At 36.3% G+C, this 23185-nt stretch overlaps 2 protein-coding genes across 4 annotated transcripts; one reads left to right on the top strand and one right to left on the bottom strand.

Annotated features, from left to right (window-relative positions):
• Nucleotides 1–3643: 3643 nt before the first annotated feature.
• Nucleotides 3644–14384, top strand: LOC124212800 (uncharacterized). 2 transcript variants are annotated; one of them, XM_046613264.2, is made up of 6 exons: nt 3644–3894; nt 6696–6953; nt 7462–7598; nt 8693–9146; nt 10863–11043; nt 11195–14384. In XM_046613264.2, the coding sequence occupies exons 1-6, from the start codon at nt 3859–3861 to the stop codon at nt 11428–11430; spliced, it is 1302 nt and encodes a 433-aa protein (XP_046469220.1). In that variant the 5' UTR covers nt 3644–3858; the 3' UTR covers nt 11431–14384. The 2 variants fall into 2 exon arrangements, with proteins under 2 accessions (XP_046469220.1, XP_046469221.1); XM_046613265.2 differs by having other exon boundaries at nt 3646–3894; nt 10872–11043.
• Nucleotides 14025–21137, bottom strand: Pect (phosphoethanolamine cytidylyltransferase). Of its 2 annotated transcripts, none has more exons than XM_046613266.2 (6): nt 20942–21127; nt 19883–20020; nt 18960–19139; nt 17927–18353; nt 17570–17790; nt 14025–16192 (listed from the first exon to the last, which is right to left on the bottom strand). In XM_046613266.2, the coding sequence occupies exons 1-6, from the start codon at nt 20986–20988 to the stop codon at nt 16090–16092; spliced, it is 1116 nt and encodes a 371-aa protein (XP_046469222.1). In that variant the 5' UTR covers nt 20989–21127; the 3' UTR covers nt 14025–16089. The 2 variants fall into 2 exon arrangements, with proteins under 2 accessions (XP_046469222.1, XP_068989933.1); XM_069133832.1 differs by lacking the exon at nt 14025–16192 and adding an exon at nt 16674–16804 and having other exon boundaries at nt 20942–21137.
• Between the last annotated feature and the right edge of the window lie 2048 nt (nt 21138–23185).

Genomic DNA, 23185 nt, shown 5'->3' on the forward strand with positions numbered 1-23185 from the left:
CCAACAATGGAAAGGAATATGGTACGCATATCACGATTCACGCATATCACTCTGAAGTGCCTTTCAATGGTCACGTGATACATGCATTGGGTGAATAATTATATTTTCAAATAAAACGAGCAATTTTTTGCTGTCCCTATATTAATTTGAAACTCTTTCTTTTTTTTTTTTGATGATACGTCCGACCGTTTGAATTTTCTTTTCAATGATTGGACCCTCTTGAGTTAATGAAAAATACATTTAATGGGATAGTCAATGGAAATCATAGCATTGTCGAATATATGATTGAATTCTGTGGATATATTCATAATTAGTGTGATTGTTAGGTGTGAGACTTGTCGGTATCTTATACCAAGACGATATTTCCGTAACGGTTATATGGTGTATTATTAATAAATGGATTCAGTATGCGAGTAGAATGTAACGTAATTACTGCTGATCAACGCGGGGGAGTAATTAAACTCGCCATTATATGCGAGCGGGTAAATTATATACATAATAAAATTGCTGACCGGTGCATACGAGGCTTACAGCAGCCGGTTTTTTATCCCATCCGCGACCAACCATCGTTTCCGTTACCTGCAGGTATAACAGCAACCGTGATACTACTTGCGGATAAACGAATCGGGAATTCCGTTTTCGTTGCATTTGCGAAAAAGCTCAACGCACGCGTTGTACGTAAGTATAATACATATTATATACATACGTATTGCTAAATTACAGAGTCCGTCAGGAAAATGATTTGTGCACGAAGAAAGTAAAGTAGAACCGTGTGGCGGAGAAAGAGAACAATAAAAAACGAAAATTGACAGTGTAAGGCAAAACGAGACAAAAAGAAAACGCGTCAAAGAAGACGCTGTTAAAGCTGCCTCGTCGACTATAACGGAAACTCCGTGTATCTACCTTCGTCCTCCATTTATAAAATTGGCAACGCTGTCAAGCGATGCACTTACTACCGGGTTTGGAAAAATTGTAGTCGGAAAAAATTGCAATTGCATAAGAGACCGACAGTCCTGAGGGAAATATACAAGGTGAACATAATAATAGTCAAATTATACAAAAATTCTCTCTCAACTTGGCCAGGATCATTGCCTGAGAGAAATTACTGTACAGAAGATCATCGAGTGCAAATTGTTGCAAATTTTCGAGCGTTGCAATCACGTGTATGTTGAAAATCAATTTTCCTGCAAAAGCCAGAACGTTATTTCAGTTACTGGCCGATCGAAACGCGACACCCGGTGTGTGCAAAGGAGTGCGATGTAGATCCTTGAGGATTTGAAATTCCGCGTGCAACAGGATGATCGAGTATATCACGCGGACAGTGCGCGTATCTAACAGCAGTCTGTTATTCATTGCTTTGCATCTTCGCCACTTTCCGGGTAGAATATTAGTGTTCCGTTATATTTCGTTTTGCCGTCATGCCATGCCTTTGCGGTGGTCCGATATGCAGGTATGCGTACCTTCTACACACGCATTCTTATACGCGTCAAGTAGTTGATTGATCAACACCTGGTACGACTTGCCGACACGGCGCTCGTAAATCCGATCGACGATCATCGCCAATCCAAAAACCGGCTTCACTCGTCAAGTCTTCACACTTCAAGATTCTAATCTACCTCTCAGGTGCTCGAGATCTCTCAATGTTGAGCGTGCGTGCCAGTTTAATTTCGCAAAACGTATACGCGAACCGAAATTTATTTTTAAATACACCATTATCAGAATTCTCATCCACCGGTTGTTTCCTTGTCGATCATTAAACCTGAATCGGATGTGAAAAATTTGCGTGAATGTACTGCAGCCACCCCGATATGCCCAACTCGAAACAAACGTTAGCCTCCAGCAATGCATCATGCGATGAGGATGAAAAAACTTTATGGAAATTTATTTAAAAACTAAACATAAATATGAGACGCGTAAAAATCCCCGTTATATCGACGCTGATACCCCAGTTTTTGAGGAAATTTGGGATTTGAACGAACTTCCCGCAAGAATTGGTGAAGAATTCGCTTGGGAGATGAACCGCCTGGGTCCCAGGATTGCAACCTGAGCGAAGAATATCATTTTCTTTGTAGTATTATTCTTATTCTGCAAAAAAAAGTAATTGTCTAACAGACACGATGAACGGACTGCTTCCGGTTTCCTAAGTTTAACGAAGTGTGATTACGCATTTGAATAAAGAACTGAAATGATGGCGGGGCGAAAGAATTTGCGCTCGGCGTTTGAATTACAACGGAGTTTTTTACCGCGGTCCAAATCGGGCCAAGACTCTGTGTCCATGTGTGGGATGCCCACGTTATACGTTCGGTAGAGTGACCACTGCGTGCGGACCACCGGAGCGTGGCACACGTACCTACCTACTTTAATCAGAAATAACAGATTAAAGTGCAGTTAGACAGTTAACGAAATGCAAAATACAGGGGAATACGAGATGACATTGACCCAGTAAGCCTTCCGCTGACACTCGGTGCACACGACTTGTTCAGGTAGGCGATATCGACCAGTGCCGTAAAGTAGACCGAGAAAGAAATAAACAGAAGAAGAAGAAGAAGAACCGGAAGCAAGGAGAGAAATAAGATGAAAAATACGCCGAAGTACCAATCGCGTATTATGCCACACAGGTGTGTGAAAAGATCTTTACCCTTCCAGAAGAACGAATCCTACGCGTATGTGAAGAAGAGAAAAAATGAGAATTATGTTTTCCATTTCAGTGCAGAAATTGTTTACAAGAGAAATTCGTCGCAGCGGTTATAAGACAGTCTTGAAAAATTCCGAGGATTCTTTTATTACTTGACTATACAATACTCGAAAACTTCGCATCGTATATTCGAATTAGAAGATGTAATTTGGTTGAATGCATTGTTTTAGAATTCTCGAAAAATTGTTAAAATTATTTCGCCAAAACAAATAGATCTACACTTAAAATCGCTTATGAAAACAACAGCAAAAAAAAAAAAAAAATCACTCCTGTGAAACTATGTACAATTATTTTTATTTCGGAAATCTGTTTTGAACTTCGTTATGTTTTTAAAAAATGGTTTACATACCTGATTACCGCTTATCTTGCTGAAGCAAATGAATTTCTCGTTAATTGGAGGAAATGTGTAAAAAATTTCTCAACAAATTGATTCCTTTAATAATAAGAAAAAAAAAAATCGTAGGTTAACTGTGAAACTTGTCGGTCAACACAAGTAGACAAGCAACCGAAGCTACATTTTGAATATGCAGCAATTACAAATGTATCTTCGATTGCCTATCTGCTGACGCTAACAATGAGCGACGAATTCTTACAATAAACTCACGGTATAAATAATTTCCCGAGGTTCTTACGTAGAATTTTCGAGCCAACAGCGGATTAGATTAATTTTCACCGTGTTCCTCGAGGCTTCTAAAACTTTGAGTAAACAACTAAAAGAACATGGACTCGATATTCCGCCTGGTTCGAAGCTTCTTTCAAATGGCTGATAGAGCTTAGAGGCTATAACGACCCATGGCACATGCGGAGTTCTATTATACCTTGAAGAGTACGTCAAGGAGGACAAGAGCGAAGGATGGTTGTTAGCAGGGGCAGTGGGCATGCATTAACAGTACTCCGAATGGTCTCGTAATTCTCTCCCGCCTCCCGGGGCGATCGCCTCTGCCCAGTGGAGGACGGTCTGGACTCCGATGGAGTAACTCAGTCCGTCTACAGCCTTCAGCTAAATTCAACCACCCGATCATTCCTCCTTGAACGATCCAGCGCCCCAAGTAAGTTGGAGCCGGATTCGAGTTCTCAAGTTTCATCGGTTCTATTTGGTCGATAACAGACGAGACAGTGATTACGATATTGATTGATACACAGTAAGCGAAAGATAATCAAAGATGTGGAGGAGGATTTTAATGTCGATCGCTTTCACGGTGAGTCAGAGAAAACTTTTTACTCTTGCAAGGTTCTTTTCCAAATTTACTGGATTTCATTTACTTCATTTACTTCGAAGTAATCTTATCGACAATAATGGATTCTACCAACGCTTGTCGGATGAGGAAGTAGCATTTTGTAAACACGGAGAAAGAGAGAGAGAGAGAGAGAGAGAGAGAGAGAGAGAGGCTAAACCTGTCCGCGTCTCGTTTACCGCTCTCTATCTGAGTACCGCTTACCAGCTTTAATGACAAGGATCTCTGAAGGCGCCGCGACGCGGTTTGTAACTCCAAACAACGCGAGATAAATAATCCAGATGAAATGGACTTCCGACTCTGGACAGTGAACCCCGTTTTGCGGACTTATCGCGGGATATTAGCGAAATTCTTCAGCACGCTCATCGCTCGCGAATATCTTTATACGACTTAAATTCGCCCTTTTCCCGCCGCGTCAAGCAACAGCTGGCTGATCAGAACAGCGCTTGCTAGTCTGCTATTTGGTGTTGATTCCGCAGGTTGCAAATATCACGAAAATTGAGAGTTACACTTTTGTATTGCGGTTTGTTTCGTGATTGATATTAATGCAAGGAACACAAATAATCACACTGTACACCGTATTCCGCATTCTTATGATCATTTGCATGAAATTAAAGCAAGGATGCACCTGAAACGCGATGCATGCGTGCCGCAATTCTGTGGATCTACACATGTGTAAAGTATCTAAAGACTCATGGCAATTGAGATTTAACTTCGACGATGTATTTGATCGATCGATGCGGTTTTAGAAAAACCAGAATTGAACGAAAAGTATTGAAAAACCTTTCAAACATTTGAAAATTTGTCAATTTTGAGATAATCTGCGATTTCTGTGATAAGAGGCTGAGCTAAATTATATTTAGCATATTTTTTCAAATTGATTTATTTATTCCGCAAAATTTTACCGATATTCAAAATTATTAACAAACACGCAGTGCGGCTGAAAATTCTCGAATAATAAACACAGAAATAGCCTGAAAAAGCAGACATTTTCCGAAGATGACAACAGAATTGGTATAATACATATTTTTAGCCATTGATCTAAATCACGGTATTTTAAATTCATACTAATTTCGGAATCCAACTGCAATACCAGCTGCTCGAAAAGTTCAACATTTATAGATGTATATATGCACCCAAGTGAAAACGAAAACAGCTACAAAGGAAAAATAAATCAATTAATATTGAATTGAGTTTATGGAATGAATTAAGGAGGTCAAATTGACGAAGTTTCAAAAATCAGCTCGCCTTTCAAACGGTGTGAGATCCTTAATTAAATTTTTTTACCATTTCTATACAGAATCAAGAACTGTGTCCACATGAATTGAGAAAAAAAAAGAAATCTTGTCCACTTACGTATATATTATATATGTATAGTAGTTATAAAAATCAGAAAAGATCGAGAATCTTGAAGTAAAAAAAACAGAAAAAGGAAGAACTGAACCGTTGCGACTCTACGCTATACGGTATTTTTTTATTACGCTAAATCACTATACATATACAATCTATGAATTTGGGACCTGATTAATACGCATAATATTTGAACAGTGACCGACATATAATCGCGCGTACTATGATCGTTCTTTAAATATGTGCGCATTTTAAATTTATGGTAAATCCTCTCCCGGATCGTACATACGTTTTGCCTAATATGTGTATCACGGATGGGTTACATATGTGATGATAAATTTGCACGCATACGTAGAGACGGTCAAATTTTAACGTATTCACCGGAGCATTACACGTTGCACCGTTACTTCGTCCAGAGTTTACTTATCCTTATACTGCTCACTTATATGTTTACCCGGCGAAACCAGGCGGCTTGAGCGCGTGCCGAAGATGGATCATATACGTGTCGCGTTCGATGCTAAGATCGCTTGGATCGCTTGTATGTCATTACGGATGTACCTAGACGGATACATCTTGTACCTGCGTCACGGAAACGCGGTTCGTTCGGGCGCAAAACGGACCCATATGAGTTATAACACGTGGTGAACTTGGATCTACGGATTCAAGGGTCATGCAAGTCGATAAATACACATATCGAGGCAAACGGATAAAAAGAAACAAATTTTAGACCGTTCGATTGATTTTCTGCCGACTGTGCTGATTATGTTGATTTTACTGCTTTTCCTATGATTACAACCGCACGTCTTATTGTTTTAAGACAGATTAAATCATAGGGATCATCAAATCTTTCGAAATTACACACGACATCTTGACACATATACCTATAGGAAACTTGAAATCCTCGAATCAAGCGAAATTGCTCGTTGAATCTGGAATCACCTCGAACCATACGAATTCATTTGTAATTCTGAAATCATCTGCAGTCATTTTTACGCCTACGTAAAGTGAACAGTCCCTCCACCTTAATATCTATATAAAGTTACATGTGCTACATAAACATTAGTGGAATGGCAAGATATTGAATTAAAAAATGAAAAAACTTCCAAGATTTTGACCTAATTCATCGAATGTCTCAACAAATTTCAAAAGTAGTTTTCCGATTATTTGACCCTTCATTCGAAACAATTTAGTTTAACTAAATGGGCCTTTCCGTTCCTCGGAATGGTTCACATAATCTAGCAGACAAAAGAACGCTAAGAATGCTGTCCGCGTTAAAAAAATTCTTCGAAAAGAAAAATCGTTCGAATTGTTCGTTAATATAAACCGTTAACATTTTTTCGAAGGAAAGACGAGTCGAAATTGATGTTAAGTTACCCGTAGTTTTGAAAATGTGTTTTTCACATTGCATGTCACAGGCGAACCTGTGCCTAGCTCAAGACTATGAAGTTTCGGAAATTCAATGCAGTCTCGCAGGCTCGGGTTCCGATTTGTTGACTGCCAAGATACGCCGTCCCGTTGGCTTCAAAGGCGCCCCATTATTCGCGGACGACAGAGCAGCGAATCCGCTCACGGATCCGAGCTGCCAAATTAGACCGGATCCCACCGACCCACAAGAGGATAACTACCTTCTCAAGGTCACGGACTTCTCCCGTTGCGGTATTCTCAAGAGAAACGTAAGTGTTCGGTCTTTGATTCTCCGTTATACTTAAACTCGGACTCAGAATTTGGTATCTGAAAATCATTGTAATTTTTTTACCTCTTTTTCTTGTAGTAAATATAGATTGAATAACAGACACGATGAAAATGAAACAATTAATAATTGGTGAACGAGTCTTTAGTTCATGAATTAGGTAAATTTCCGAATTCGAAAAACGTATACCTTCTATTTTCGTAAATCAGTTTTTACCAATCAGCGGTTCCTTTTGATTTTCACCTATGAAAATCTCATTTCTTGAAAAATTCTAGACTGTTTCTTAAGAATAAGCGGGACACAAATGGTTGCAATTATTTATATAGACAAAATGTGATTATTACCCGTATTATGCAGACTACTGGTCAAATATTAACCCATTACTCGCTGAAACTGACAAGAGAAAAAAAAACGTATTTTTTTTATTGTTTTATTCCACAATAATTACACACAGTATAAGCATGGGACCCACACGTGCAGATATTTTGCAGGAATTCATCCATCTCAGAGTATGGTTCCCGGCTTTCCCAGGCGTTGTGATGCTAGCTGATCAAGAACTGATCCTGATGTGTAGACCTCCTGAGCCAACGCTGCTGCGACACAAAGCCGCGGGCTTTGCTGGAACGTTGTGAGTACATATAGAATAAATTAATGAATGGCTATCCGAATTTAAACCTCATGAAAAAGCCCCCGAGGTTCAAATTCATCCTGAGAATAAAACTTTTCTGAAAGCTAAAAAGTCTTGGTACGACGAGTCTCACTTATTTTAATAAAAACTTAAAGCTTTGAACGGTTTGACACTTTTCGACAGAAACTTAAAGAGCAAGATAATTTACAAAAGGATTCGAATCAATTTTTTCATGCATCTTTATAGGATTTATAATTTACTTCTTGAATAGGTCGTTCCATAAAAACCCCTTCGTAAAACCATCTGAAATTAGAATATGGCTCCCAAATTTGTCTCTGTATTAAAATTAATAATAACTTCATTGACGAAAATCAATAATAGACCAAGGAAAAAGTTGAACAGCATCAGCCTTCAAATATGACTCCGTCATGTTCTAGTGGTCCCGAAAAGATAAGCATCAGCTCTTACATGCGAAATGTAACATCAAATACTTTTTCAAGAAAAGCTTTCTCGAAACTTATAGTTGCTCTCCGGTCGGGGTTTCCTGAGTCTTTCGATTCGTATTTAAGGTCGATAAAGTTATTTTCAATATGACGGATCAAATATAATGGATTCTAAACTAAATACGTGTAAAATTAATGAATCACTTGATTCGAACGAAACTTGACGTCGAGCTGTTTTTCATGTATAGTATTTCGGTATATCGAATCCACCATTTTTAAAAATTACTTTTTGGACTTCAAATTCGAATCGAACGACTCAAAAATCAGAAGAGCAAGTTTCGAAAAAGAAACTGTTGAAAATTTTTGAAGTAGTAATAATCTATGTTACTTATTTTGCCAACGATGTACTTATATTTCGGAACGAGCAGTGACTAGAACGTGAAGAAGTAAAGATCAGGAGCTGATGCTTCACAACTTTTTGAAAATTTCGAACCTCGTAACAAAATATCTCTTTAAATTCTAACTGAGAAAGAAATTCCACGTGCGTACCTTACGGTCAATTCCCTTGTCTGAGAATCTCTAAAAGCATTTCATCAATCTCGGTGAATACTTCGCGCGAGTCAAAGTTCCATCACACTGTAAATTTCTCAGCCCCCACGGAGCCCGGGTTTCCGGTGTTGTCGAGGAGACACCCGGCCGGTTGGAGTACGAGGTCGCTTTGTACCGAGAGGCGGTGGGAAACGCTTCCGATCCTAATGCCGCCTCCCAGACGGTCGACCAGGCGGTTCCGATCGGTACAAAGCTGCAATTGCGGGCGAGAATAAGCTCCGAAAGCGCCTGGGGGCACATCAAGCTCCTCGAGGTGACCGTCAGCCCCGATCCCGACGAGCCCCACGCCCCAGGAAGCGTAGCCCTGGTCAAGGACGGCTGCAGGAACAGGGACTTTGCCTCGATAATTCCACACCAGCCAGCGAGGTACCGGGGGAAGAAGAACGAGGTCTTTCTCGACTTCGAGGCGTTCCTCCTTAGCTCGATGAGGGAAAGGTCCACCCTCTGGATACATTCGCAGATCAAGGCGTGCATGGAGGCTCAAGACTGCCAGCCAGTACGTTGATATTTTACATAACTACAATATTTTTCCAGATGCACCGAAATCGATAACATTAACAGTCAACCGTACTCAGTTTTCTTTTTTTTTTTTTTTTTTTTTTCGCAATACGTGCGCGCACTTATAAATTTAAGTTTAAATCTTCATGGGATGAATCAGAGGAAATGTAAAAGTATAATTTATCATATAATTGAAGAACAAAAAATATTCCTTCCGTAAATATGTTTGACGTAAAATTGTGTTCAACAATTTCAGATTCGCATTATCGAGGAAAACATTGTTCAGGCAGATCGTTCGAACTTTCAATTAGGCGCAAAATCAATATGACCACTGTTAGTCAGACATTTATAAACTTGTGATTCTATTTTGGGTCGACACTGGTTCTTCGAGTTCATTGGATGTGAAATTTTATTTCACGGTAAATAAAATTGACAGATAGAGATGCCGAAGTATAATTTCGCTTTCAACTGGATTTCAATAACCGAAAATTTAGCTCGGGACAAGAAGAATTAACGGCGCAAGCTAGCTTTTGACGTATCTCAAGGTTCAAACGTGAAGCATTTGATCTTAATCTGAAAACCGGTAGTTCTAAAATTTGTATAATGTTCGGTAACTTTGATAACTATATTGACATTAAACATTTGAAAATCGACCAATCATTACTGAGATATAGGAGAAATACAGAAAATTTGAAAGTTTATTTATTTGAGAAAAAAAGTGATACAGTGAAATTAGGACCAAAAATGCAACCACTATTGATATCAGAAATTCATGGTTATTAGTTAGATTCAATAAGCAGTACTGTATTAGTTGAATGACAACAGCATTGAATCTCAGACTTTATTGTGGTTAACTGTCAAATTTACGCTGGTTGTACGATACATAAAATAATAACAATGAAAACAGAAGAATATAACGAGCCGTTATATATTTCAGCCGGTAAACGATTCAACGAACGTTTGTGAATTCGGGGGTAATTTCCAATACAAGTTAGTGGTTGATATCAACAACGTGATCGCTGTAGTCGATATTTCTTCTTAGGTTTCGAGTTTAACGCGAATCAGTTGTGAGCCAGCTGTGAAACGAATCGGTCGGAAACACAGCCGGTTGTGCGAAAGTGATCGATTATTGTTAAAATCACTCTATTTTCACTGAAGTACGAATCATACAAACTCACAGTGTTCAGTTTTTAGGCTTCAGGTAACCGAAATATTAATCAAAAATTTAATTTTTCATCGGAAAAATGTCACAGCGACTGCATGACGATAATTCGTTTCACTATCGCGTGTACGGGGAAAATGACGAATCTGTACAAGAACTTTGTAAGATTGTTTTCAAATACGTAAAGATGGGCCCGAATGTTTTCTTAAACCGCATATGTGATGAGAACCGATTTGGTTAAATTTGTAAGATTATCGCCAAACGACAAATGTTAATTAACAATATTCATCCATTTGCAAACAAATTTTTTTCAATGAAATATAGGAAAATTATTTATCGTTAAACTGTAATCCCTTGAAATTCTTAAATTCATAAATAATTTCAATATTCATACCTGATAGAAAAAGTGAAGGTTCGTTGTGGATGCAGTGTTTTGAGAGTGCCAATTTTAATTATCAAAATAAACCCCAAACTCCGTGTGTGACAAACGAGCATGAACTCAAATTTAATAACGTTGTGCGAAATCAATTCACATTTCACAACACAATGCAGTCTTCACAGGAATTTTGTCTGGACCTGTTCGAGCCTGCCGGACACGGTAAAAGAAGAAGGCGTTCTTTGGAACCGGATGTGCAATTACCCAGCGCTCAAAAGCTCGTTAAGAAGTTCAACGATTCTGTACCGTTCACAAAATTCAAGGAAAACATTGAGTACACAGTTTTGATGCCAGGCGGTGAGTCTATAACTAAACTTGCAATATTTCATCGTCTACAATTTGTTCATAAATATAGTTTTTCGATTATTTTAATTTTTTATTCAATCATTATTTCTGGCTGTTTTCCTATTTTTGTTTTCCTATCTCGCCCCCCTTTTTCCTACGGTAGATCTGTACGAGAAAGTAGCGGGACTTGAAGGCAGTTGCGGTAGTTTTTTTTACCTTGCTTCCGGTCTTGGAGTGCTTCTCGTGTTCTCCGCGTTCATTATGTGTTACCTGGCATCGCGACTTCACAGCGTAACTTCCGGTGCAACGCATAACAAGACTATCGACGACCTCGTCAGAGAACGTGCGCGAAAATTTTCCGAAACGCAGGGGTATACGGGACGTTCAACGGTGCAATAATATTATAATTGCAAATGAATAATTATTACTAGATATACGTAAAAGAAACAAAAAATACACCAACGTATAATTGCATACGTATAAACTACGTAAAACTGGACTAAATCTTATTCGACAAGAAATTTTGGTAATTTTTTAATTAATATCATTATTATTATTGTCACTGATATTACTGTTATTATTATTATTATTATTGCAATCACTGCAATTTGTACAGAATTTTGTTAATTGAGAAATTATGCGTAGATGTACCAGTTTTACGTTTCTATGCTGTGATACGTATAACGGTGAAACAAATCTGAAAAATGCATAAAAAAACACTCGAACTAGTCTATTGAATAAATCGCGATTACTTAACTACACCTGTATACATTGAAGAAAGAAAGAAAAAATCATACCCCAGTGAGTATATACAATACACGTCAATGTTTTTACTAAAGCTATTATAAAATTCATTAAATTCTACTCGAGTGGAAAATTTAGAGTTTTTCGCAAGGTTCTGAGGAGATATTGAACGCAGAAATCATAGAAATAAAATTTCAGCGGAAATAGAAATTTTAGAGGAATACTCGGAAATTGCATAATGTACATAGAAAGAATATTTTTGTGGAAAAGTGTTGAAGTTACGGGGGAAAAAAATTAACGACAGTCTATAACGAATCGGCAATTTTCTGAAGGTGAATTTGAAAATAAGATAAATACTGAATCTTTGGATTCTGTTTTTTACCAAAAAAGTTACACTGAAGTACATAATAGTTTGAGTACTAAGTATCATTAATCTATTTCGCACCTTGAGAAAAATAAAATTTTCCTATATATATGCATCAACTTCAAGACTTTGCCACTTTTTTGTCGTCTAAAACACACAAATTCTATTTACTTACGATTAATCTAATATCGCGATTTATCACGATATACGTATACGAATAAGTATGTAAGTTATACTTAACACACGTACATTAAATGTACATTTAGAATTAAAATTTAGTCACATTAAATATCAAATCAGCTGCACAGCACGGCCGCATAAATTTTTATTCTGTTTCCACAATTAAAAAAATATCGAAACCGGAATTTCGATTTATTGTCTCACATCGTCATTATCACGTAACAAAGAAAATATATAACACATTTAATCCAATGAAGGATTAAAGCAATGCTATTACGTGACCTGAGCAAATGAACTCAATATATGTATATTTATAAGCACGCTACATCCATGTGATGTTTAGTACATAATAGTGTTGCACGGCTATCACGGTATAGACAAGTGAATGAATAAATACATAGTTAATTATTCATGTAATCAATATATGATATGGTTTTTGAAATTAAATTTACAGGCGCTAAATGATGAGGGCTGGGTTGGGGGACTGCGTACTTTTCGTATTATACACTTACACAATCGATACTCACTATGTAAATATGTACACACAAAACGATTGGAAAAAAAACGTAAAAAAAAAAGAACCAAAACCGTGGAACTTTTATGAGGGGATACATTTTAGCAGGTGTGCAATGTATAGTATAAAATTACAGCGAGCTGTGGTTATATGTATTATTATACATATGTATACGAAAATCGCGAGGCATTATCATAAATACGTTAGTTACTATAATTTAATAATTTATTTCTCATACATTTACTTTATTTATCATGTATGTATAAGCATGTACGATTATTTATGATTCATCAATAAACAGAAACAATCTATTCGAAAATGCCTATGTGTAAAAATGAAATTTTAGCTCAAAACTATTTCCGTTTTTATACTAATCGCAGTCCTAAAAAGCCGTAGAAATTCCGATTTATCCTCACTGTTCATACAGTCATTTAACTTTCTATTATTATCATAATTTAAATAACCCAAATGTGTTCATTGATCATTATTCTAAATAATCATATTCTCCGACGGAATAAATTATTTTGGCAGAATTCAAACAAAACGGTAGAATTATAATGCAAAAAAAGTTGTCTCCGGTCTCGAATTTTCGTACGAATTGAAGATTAGTCAAATGAATCAATTTCTAGATCTTATTTGTAAGAGACAAAACTGTTACATATTGCAATAATCTAAATAAGTTAGCAGCTCATGAGTGATAAAACAGTAAGAAATTGACAAATTATCAATAACTACCAATCGCGTCATAATCGTGAATTGATTGTCATTCCAATTGATTTTTGTACATATTTACGAATGTATCGTTATTTTGGTTACAGCAGCTTTTTCCGTTTTACAGTGAATCTTTCTTTCCTGCCGCTTCAAAGTGCTTTCGTTTGATCGAACAATTTGTTTTATCGTATTTTGATTACCATGCTATAGAAATGAAAACTTCAATTTCCCGTTTTTATGGGATTGCATGACGTTTGGAAAGTACTGTATTTTACTGTAACGTAAAATTACTCCATTTCTGGCAATTATCAAGTTTCTGAATATCGATGATTTTCAAAACTGTCTCGTTACGTTAACGAACGTTACGAACTTCAACTTAGCGTCTTCGGAGCATCTTTTTCATTGTTGTCTAAATTCAGGTACAATACGAATGTACCATTAATCGTAGTAACAATATTACTCCTATACACACACAATAAATTGACGAACAGAATTTTTTTAATCATTTAAATCGTAGTCAGAGTTTGACATAGTATTTACTCTTCTTACGGTAATACCTTATATAATAAATAAAATACAGGTACAAGGTTTCACAATGATTACTTGCGAATTCAATTTCGCGGAAATTCATACAAAGGGAAAGCAAGAACAAACACCAACAAATTGACAATTTATGTATATTGCAATTTATATCAGATCGTTTGACTTAGTAATTATATTATTACACTTACTATTTGGCATAGACAGAGTAAGTTTATATGTGGGGTGGAAAAATGTTTCATAAAATGTCTGAACTCTCGGAAGATGATTTGCTTCACCTTTCACCCCTTTGTGACAATTTCGAAGTTTGCAAAAATCATCCATACCAATACGATTATAATTAAATTATAATTGCAGACGAAAGTTGAAAATCACAACACTTCGAAACAACTTCTTCCAATAATAATCAAAAAAATTGCTATGATGTTAAGAAATTTGGGAATGAAAGACCCAAATCTTTAATTTGAAAACCAAAAAAAAAACCTCTCCAAATGTTCCGAGTTTATTGCTAGTAAACTTTGCATGCACTGTTGATAGCCATATTTGAAGTAGTATTGGTTTTCTTTTTGTTTCGATTTTAATGATGAAGTGTTAAGGCACAGTTTATAATTCTAGTATCATGAGATGACATAATTATTGCAATAGAATTGTAAGTCATTGCATAAAGTTCAGACATGTTACGAAATAATTTTTTTATCCACCCATGCGCAAAACGTATATCTCAGAAACATATAATTCATACCGATACATAAATATAAGTACAGAAAATTGTAGATACTCAATATTTGAGTTCATCATCTACAGCATTAAAGACATTTTACATTTCAGACACTTGTTTGCGACATCGTACATAGTGTATATATATATATGCAAGTATTGGTTACCCCATTGCAATGTCACGAGTGAAAAAAGAAGTGATGAGAATTAGCTAGTTAAACATTCAACAAATATTTAACTCAACAGTTAGGTTGCGTAATATTAATAGTTGGGTACAAACGGTAAATAGATGCCAGCCTATTATCGCGTTAGTTTCGAATAATTTGTACCAAGTGGCTTTAAAGACCGAATAGTAGTAATAAATATATCTGTACGTAAAAACGTAGATAGGCGGGCAAGGATAACAGATTATACCTATATAGATACACAATAGTAATGAAGGATATGTAAGCAATCGATTGAGAATTAGTTCGATTTTTGGAACGTAAATAAATTTCATCGCAAGATTTCTCAAATTAATTTGATTGATTTGTATAATATATGAGGTACGTATATAATACAGGGTGTTTATGTTAACTCTGCACGTACTTCTAGGGTGTGTAGGGGCCGCCTAAGCAATCATTTTGAGATAAAACACCCATGGTCGGAAACTCATCCTTACGACTATTGAGAGCTCTGAAGGATTTGGTACCACGCGCGTGTTCGTGGTGTTATAATGAATCAGATGTGATCACTTTCTACCAAACGATTTATTCAGCCGTAATCAACAGTATACAAAGTTCTCGTGTGAAGTCGGCAAAACTATAAACTTGGCAATAAAAAAATAACAAAACAATTTCCAGTGCTTATAAACAGAATTTGAAAAAATTATGGAAAACGTTCTCTGGAGTGCCTTCTTCAAGCTGGTGAATACTTTCAACAACGGCTGTGAAAGATCCGTTTGAAGACGTGAAATTTTACATATTCCGAACTACAAAAAATTGTTTTGTTATTTTTCTCATTGTTTATCGTTTTTTTCAAAGTCTAATCTCAAAATGCTTGCCTAGCCGGCCTCTACACCCTAGAAGCATGTGCAAAGTTTATATAAAAACCCTTTATATTCCGTTATACTTATCGTGTTATCATTAATTCACAGTTCAAAATAATTAGGCAACAATCAATAAATAACAATTAAAAAGTATTTTAAAATGGTATGTTTATGTACTTTATGTACAGATTCACGGTCGTCCGTGTTTCGCTCCCCCCCCCCCCCCCCCCCCTTCACCTTCTCATCGCAACTTTCTTGGATTTATCCAGCCATCTCAATATTCTCTGATTTCGATTTTACAAAAGCCTCGTAAGCAGCTAGCTCTTTCTTTTCCTTCTTTAAATTTCTGTCCTCGAATTCCAATCTGTAATGAAATTAGACAATTTTTCATGTACGTGGGGAAGCGATTGATTGGAAAATTAAAAATTATTCAACTTATGCATGCAGGTAACTTAAGTCAACGTTTTTCGGGGTTGCATTCTTAATTTTCCGGCAATTCATACCGTTACTACTTTACTAAAAGTTGTATACAGAGGTAAGAAATATTTGAAAATTTGACAAGTATTAATCGATTACTGTTTGCGATTCTAGACCCCGGTACAGATTCAATCGTAGAACAGAACTTATAAGTAGCAAAATATCGTCATCAACAACATGCGCAAAAGTAAAGATAACTAAAATTATCATTCATTCGTCAAGGAATCGCGAAAATAATACTCTGGCGAGAGAAATAAATACAGACATAACACGAGTGTAATAAAAATGATGTAAAGATCTTGATAATGAAGCCAACAAATGTACAAGATATCGAGTATAATGAAGTACGATAAAAAAAAAAGCAATAATTCCCAAAGAAAACGTTTGTTTATTTTGAATATCAGACGTCATCAGCATTGCAGGATACAAAACAGTAGATAAGGATTTTTATGTTTTATCTACAGTTAAGGTTTTGATAACTGAAAATAGCTCCTCCGACCTACGGGGTAAAACAGCTATGTATAGTTAACCAGCTTCAGCAACAAGTATGTGTATTCGAGTATTGTTTGGACGTTGAAAATGAGCTACGTTAATTATTAACGATTTTATATTAATAAGTGAGTTATCTACTGTATCAATCACACCAGACGGTTATTGCAACGTCCCACTTGTAGCAAATTTCTAATCCAACAAATTTGATGGATTTCAAGATAACGGTCTATTTTTATGGAAGAAAAAAGAAATGATATTAACAGAAATAAAATCTTTAAAGAGTAAGGTTGAAAGCATTCTACAAATACACTACAAATTCGTTATTAGAAAAAATTAAGAGTCGATAACAAAAAATATATTCGTATTCCTACTTTAATAAGATACCGTTATTTTAAATTTCAAAACAGAATGTTATAGTTTTCAGTAATCACATGACTTGTATTCTCAGAGCTATAATATTGATATATTTTCATTATATTTATTACTGTTATTCTTCTGATTACCAAAGAAATTTTCTATCATTACAATTAAATCGATAACTAGTACTGTGTTTCACGGGTTTACATGCGGGAATATGATCGGAGTCAATACTGATTAGCAGTTTGAGTTTAATTGTAAGAACCAAGCGATGAAAGAGTGAAATAGACATATGATGATACATTTGTACTCAAAAATATACTTTCACAAATGATTATTTTTCTTTTATATAATTGTATGAGTAGTTGAATAATCGAAGATTTGAAAAAAAAATCAGTCAAGTTTCGAACCCTACCTGTGAAGTATAATTCTTTCGACTATTCTCTCCGTCGTCATATCGCTACCGCTGTTCAACGGTTTGAACTTGTTCTGCAATTTCGGCTCTGCATACGGATCGGATCCGTTTTCACATGGCATTATCGGTGTTTGGCCGTGGCAGACAACAGACACATTAAAATGCTCCATCAACTCCTTGGTGACTTCGTACGGTGCCCCAATCACCACCTCATTTACATACTGTTGAATAGAGAATGCTAGTAATTCACAAATCAATAATCGTAAACATACGCATGTACAGTAGCAATCAAAGCTGGAAGAGCTGACATTCTTAATTGCTTGAACGTTTTCCGTTTCCTTAGTGATTGTAATATACCTTGCATGCCAAGACGCTGAGAACTCTTTCATGAAGGTTCATAATAGGATAATTGCTTCCTTTGTATCTGTTCACCGCGGGATCAGTGTGCAGCCCAACAATGAGATAGTCGCCCTCCTTCTTAGCTTCCTTCAAGAAATCGAGATGCCCCACATGGAACAGATCGAAGGCGCCAGCGACATAGACGATCTTGTCGCCCGGCTGTGGAACCTTACCATCGCTGAACTGAATTATCTTTTGAGTTGTTGGTAGGAACTGCGAACAGCCTGTCCATGGACTTCGAGCGGTTCTGTCCTGTCCCATACTCTTACTTGGTTCTCTATCCACACTGTATTCACTGTCGCCTTGTCTGAAATGCTGGCGGGTCATCAGCAACATTCGACCCACTAAATCTGTCGTTGACACACCAGCAGTTCTTTCGACCTCTCTGTAATTAGAAACGATAGCTCTTGTTATTCGAAGATATAAAATTGGTATTTCTTTTAGTTTTTTTTCAATCAAAAATGTTTTCCACTCTCTGTCCAGGATGAAAGCTGAATAACTATTGAATGAAAATTCAAGTACAACGCCTGTAAATTAGAGTGTACATGTGAAATGAAGAGAAAACAATGTCAGACTTGTAGAAGATACAAAAGTTTCGATAACCTTGTAGTAAGTGAAAAGCAAATATCTGTTTCAATGAAAAAAGTACCATATATTGAACGCTATGTACTTTAAAAAGATTTTTCATTCTCTTATCAGTTATCACTGTATGTGTAGAATTTCCATTATGAAACTCAGTATTGCAGTAAGGGATCATAAATCACTTTCAGTGTGGAAAGAAAATTCTTATCACATAACGGCACGTCATGTAAACATCATACGATGTTACGTTGCTCCGAGACAATGACAATCTACGTGAGTGTTGATGAATCAGTACAGATTATACTCAATCGGATGAACGTAAATCCGATAACAGTGGAATGTTATAGCCAAAATAGATTCTTTACATAACTGATATACCAAAAGTTTTACACGATATACAAAGACCTACTTGTAACGCCCACAGCTTTTTACGAGGTGATAAGTGTCTACTCCATCTGCGGTCATCGTAATATCATCACCATGAACACAAAATGCGCAGCCATGTTTGTCCAATGTTTCCAACGTGGTTACATACGGCGCACCTTCCACTACTTCGTCAACCCATTTTATCCCTCTTACCATTTTGTAACTGTAAACATAAAACTATATTGCAGTCGGTACCAGTTTAGTTTATTCACAATGTGAAAGCACCTAGCCCTGATTTATCAGAATCTGACTTCATCAGGTTTTCCAGCCCAGTAATCGTTAATCCACCAGTACGGAATAGATGAAATAAAACAGTTTTTTGAAATTGAACAAAAATTTTTATATCTAGGCTTTTTCTGTCCCTCCAAGCTACTCATGTTTCTGCTACAATCACTCTTATAGTACAATAGAGCAGTGCTTTATTGATCTAGCTATATCCAACGTTTCATTCTAGTCCTAATCATTGATGAGATAATAACGTAACATGAGGTGAAGGTCAAATAGAATTTGACAAATACACATGTACTACCAAATGTAAATATTTGAAACCAGGCATCATATCGCGTGCAAATTTTTGATTCATTTATCATTTTACAATCAACGAACAATCAATACATTACGTCACATTCGGTTCTATATGTTATTCAAGAACAGGAAATTAGATAATTGATAAAAAAAAAACCAATCAAATACGAATCGTATATAATAACGTAAATAACTTGACGATTAGATTGTATCCTCTGCGACCAATTAGGCTAAATAATGATTATTATCATAATACTGCAGACCTCATTACAATTCAGTGAAAAAATGTGATATGACGTTATCTGTATATGACTAATGCTGCATATTATAAAGAAGCCCGATGTATCACAATTAATGCAAATTTTAAATAATAATTCATACCGTTCTTCCTGGGTAAATACTGGCGGTCCTTTATGTTTAGTTATCTCAGCATCTGTGTGAACTCCAACTACCAAATAATCCCCTAAGGCTTTGGCCTGACGTAAGGAATTCGCATGACCAAAGTGTACCATGTCATAGCTGAAGGAAAGAAATATGGCGTGAAAATAAATGTACGTAAGAAAATTTATTTCACACAAATGTGGTGATTAAAGTTTGTGAAATAAAACTTATTCGATGTCATATATAGACTGGAAAGCAAATAAAGGTAGTCAGCCTTCGGTAAATATTTAGTCCATCCCTCAATAAATCTAAATATTTGTAAGCCTATGACTCGGGAACGAAGTTTGTTTATCATTCTTCTGGGGATGAAACATATTGATTCCAGACTATGCTGTTTATATCGAATGAACTGTGAAGCATTAAAGTTTTTTCTAAAAAGTTACATGATGCACGCTAGCATTCAAAGTTCTCTCATCATCTGATAGGTAATATAATTGTTGGATGACATATACACACAATAGATATATCTGGAAAAAATATGTACATACATATAAAGTCATTCAAATTCAAGTATGAAGCATCCAGCGGGATTCACGATCAAGAGGAAAATGTTAAAAGAAGAATAGTTTTAAACTGACATAAAGTTCCCGCGCCCTGGTCAGAGTCGGGAGTTTCCGGGGATTCCCTGTGTCAAAACGTCATTGCGTATATTCCACTAGGGGATGCAACGTCGAGCAATGCGATTGGCCGGACTTAACCGAAGTGCCCAATGAAACGAGAGCGAATATCGTGTTTTCAGAAATTGGATGCCTGTGTCAGTATGCGGGGCATTTATACAAGCATGAGATACCGTCGGTGATCTGTCACATACTTACGTCAGCTGAGAGATAAATTTTACATTTGACGTATAATGACGTCAAAATTTAAACGAATAGACGTTGCAGCAGGCGCGTTACGAGCCACGCAGAAGGAAATTTCAAGAGTGCGAATGTGTGAGCGTGTCTCTTTAACTACACGTGGTGTATAATTAGCATAATAACGTAGTAGTGGGCAATTTACCATCCGTCGCACCAGACCCGAACCTCCTCTTTCGTTTCTTCCGTCATGATTCTAGGAAAGTTGTTAGTAAACGGTTACGTTTTGTTTCACAAATTGCGTGAAGGTTGTTGCGTCGATCGAGACACTCCACTCGACATCTGACGTCTCTAGATTCCCGGCGAACACTGCGCGCGTCGCGACGCCGCACCTCGTCTCGACTATCAGTAGCGTTTAACTCCCCCTCCTCACTGACGGACACCACTACTATTTCGAAAAAAGCCTCCGTACGCGATTACATCGTCACGCACACTTGACGAAATAGGAGTCTGATAAATTAACTGCACGCGCGTGTGGGCATTCGTTTTTTAACGAATTGCCGACTCTGCGAGTTTGACAATGGGTTAATATTTTTTATGTACCCTCGGGACAGTAATGATCGCAATTACATCCACAAGGCGATTGTTTCACCGCAATTTCGTCGAAATCTAATAAGGCTCAATTATATGACGAATACATACCACGCATATATATACTTATACACCTGACTTATGCTTATTGATCTACTGTCATGAAATATACTTGTAACGTGTTTATATTTCAGATTTGTCGTTGGCTCGATAAAACACTGCGTATGTGTATTATGTGTGTTCACGTTGGACCACTTCATTAATAATGTTTACATGCGGAAGTGTAGAGAGATTTAAATTTCAAATAGAGTCATGGGAAAAAGAAAAAACCTGTTAAGAATGCAGAGAGATTGGTGAATGTAATACACGTTTATTAGTTTGGTTTTTTCGTATACGTATATTTACCTCCCAAACCCGTATCTATGAAATCAAAACGAACTTTGAATATTTGCGATTCGCATTCGAAATGAATCGAATTCCATCCCCGCTCCTTAGGATGTAGAGGCGTGTTGTTCGAAATCGTTCTACGTCAATGAAAATAATATAAATTATTTTTACCTTGATTTTAAAGACCTGAATAAAATTTGAAAGCAATTGTTTGAAGTTATTTTACTTTCAATTCTTTGTAATTTCACCTTGATTCTTGTGGGAAATTGTCATATATACGATTCATACAATTACTTTCAAATTTTACACAGGTGTTTAAAATCAAAGTAAAAACAATTTATACACTTTTCATTGACGTAATACAATTTCGTCCTGCACGCCTGTACATCCTTAACAAATAGATGATGATAGAGCTTCGCTGTAAGCTTACAATCATTCTCACGATAGAAGTTTATTTGAAGAAAATGTTTCCAAAGAATTATCTGCGGTTAACATTCTTCCTGCTTTATATACCAAGAGTTGGTAGTCCGATACTACCGCTTTGCTTATCAAAGTTCACGTTAATCCAAACTGTAGGAAAGTTGCGTACATTCCGTAATTCTACGTACATGAGTGTAATTATTGATGACTTTCGAGATAATGAAACCTTATATTGTTTATTTGAATTTATGTGAAAATTATACCACAGTTGAGAAAAAAAGATTATTTAATATTTATTAATTTCGCGATATCTATTCGAGGAATATAAGTATTAGAACTATAATATAACTCTGATGTAATAGAGAATATTCAGAAAACTGATGAATTATTAATCCTCGTTGATTAATCATCCCAAATGTCGTAACGATCGAAAACTACTTCAAAATAATGGGATTCTCGGTATACCTACAGATTACAATGCTATTTGTCCGCTGTAGGCGTGTATTATTTGACTTGAAATTATACGGTTCGAAAGGCATAATTGAATACGTCAGTAACGAGATACACGATCATTTGAATTGGAAGTTCGTACATACATATGCGTGGACAATTGTTTGAAGTGCGCAGTGCTATAACGCGCATCGGATGATTTCTGATAAACACAATCGGCCCAATAACTATCAGCTCGGCATATCCGACCCCTCTATGTTTGAGCGCGATTTCTGTGTATTTATCGGACCGGAGAACACCGACTCCAACGAACTTTGTAACGTTTCGGCATTATAATTAATTGATCGCATCACTGCCGACTACAAATATTGTACTGTAAAGAACCACGATGATTACAAAACGCAAAAATACGCTCAGAAACTAGTTGAAATTTTTTTACATCATTGATCCCCGCCCATTTCACTGCAAATTATACATTTTATTCGTAGAACTCCGTGGTTGAAATATTAAAAAAAGAACTCTGTGGTTATTTTTAACAATTGGATAGAAGAGTCGTGGTAAACAAGCAGAAAAATAAGAGAAAAAATTTGTAATATATTAT

The sequence above is a fragment of the Neodiprion pinetum genome, chromosome 2, assembly GCF_021155775.2.
Source record: "Neodiprion pinetum isolate iyNeoPine1 chromosome 2, iyNeoPine1.2, whole genome shotgun sequence".
Classification (NCBI taxonomy): Eukaryota; Metazoa; Arthropoda; class Insecta; order Hymenoptera; family Diprionidae; genus Neodiprion; species Neodiprion pinetum.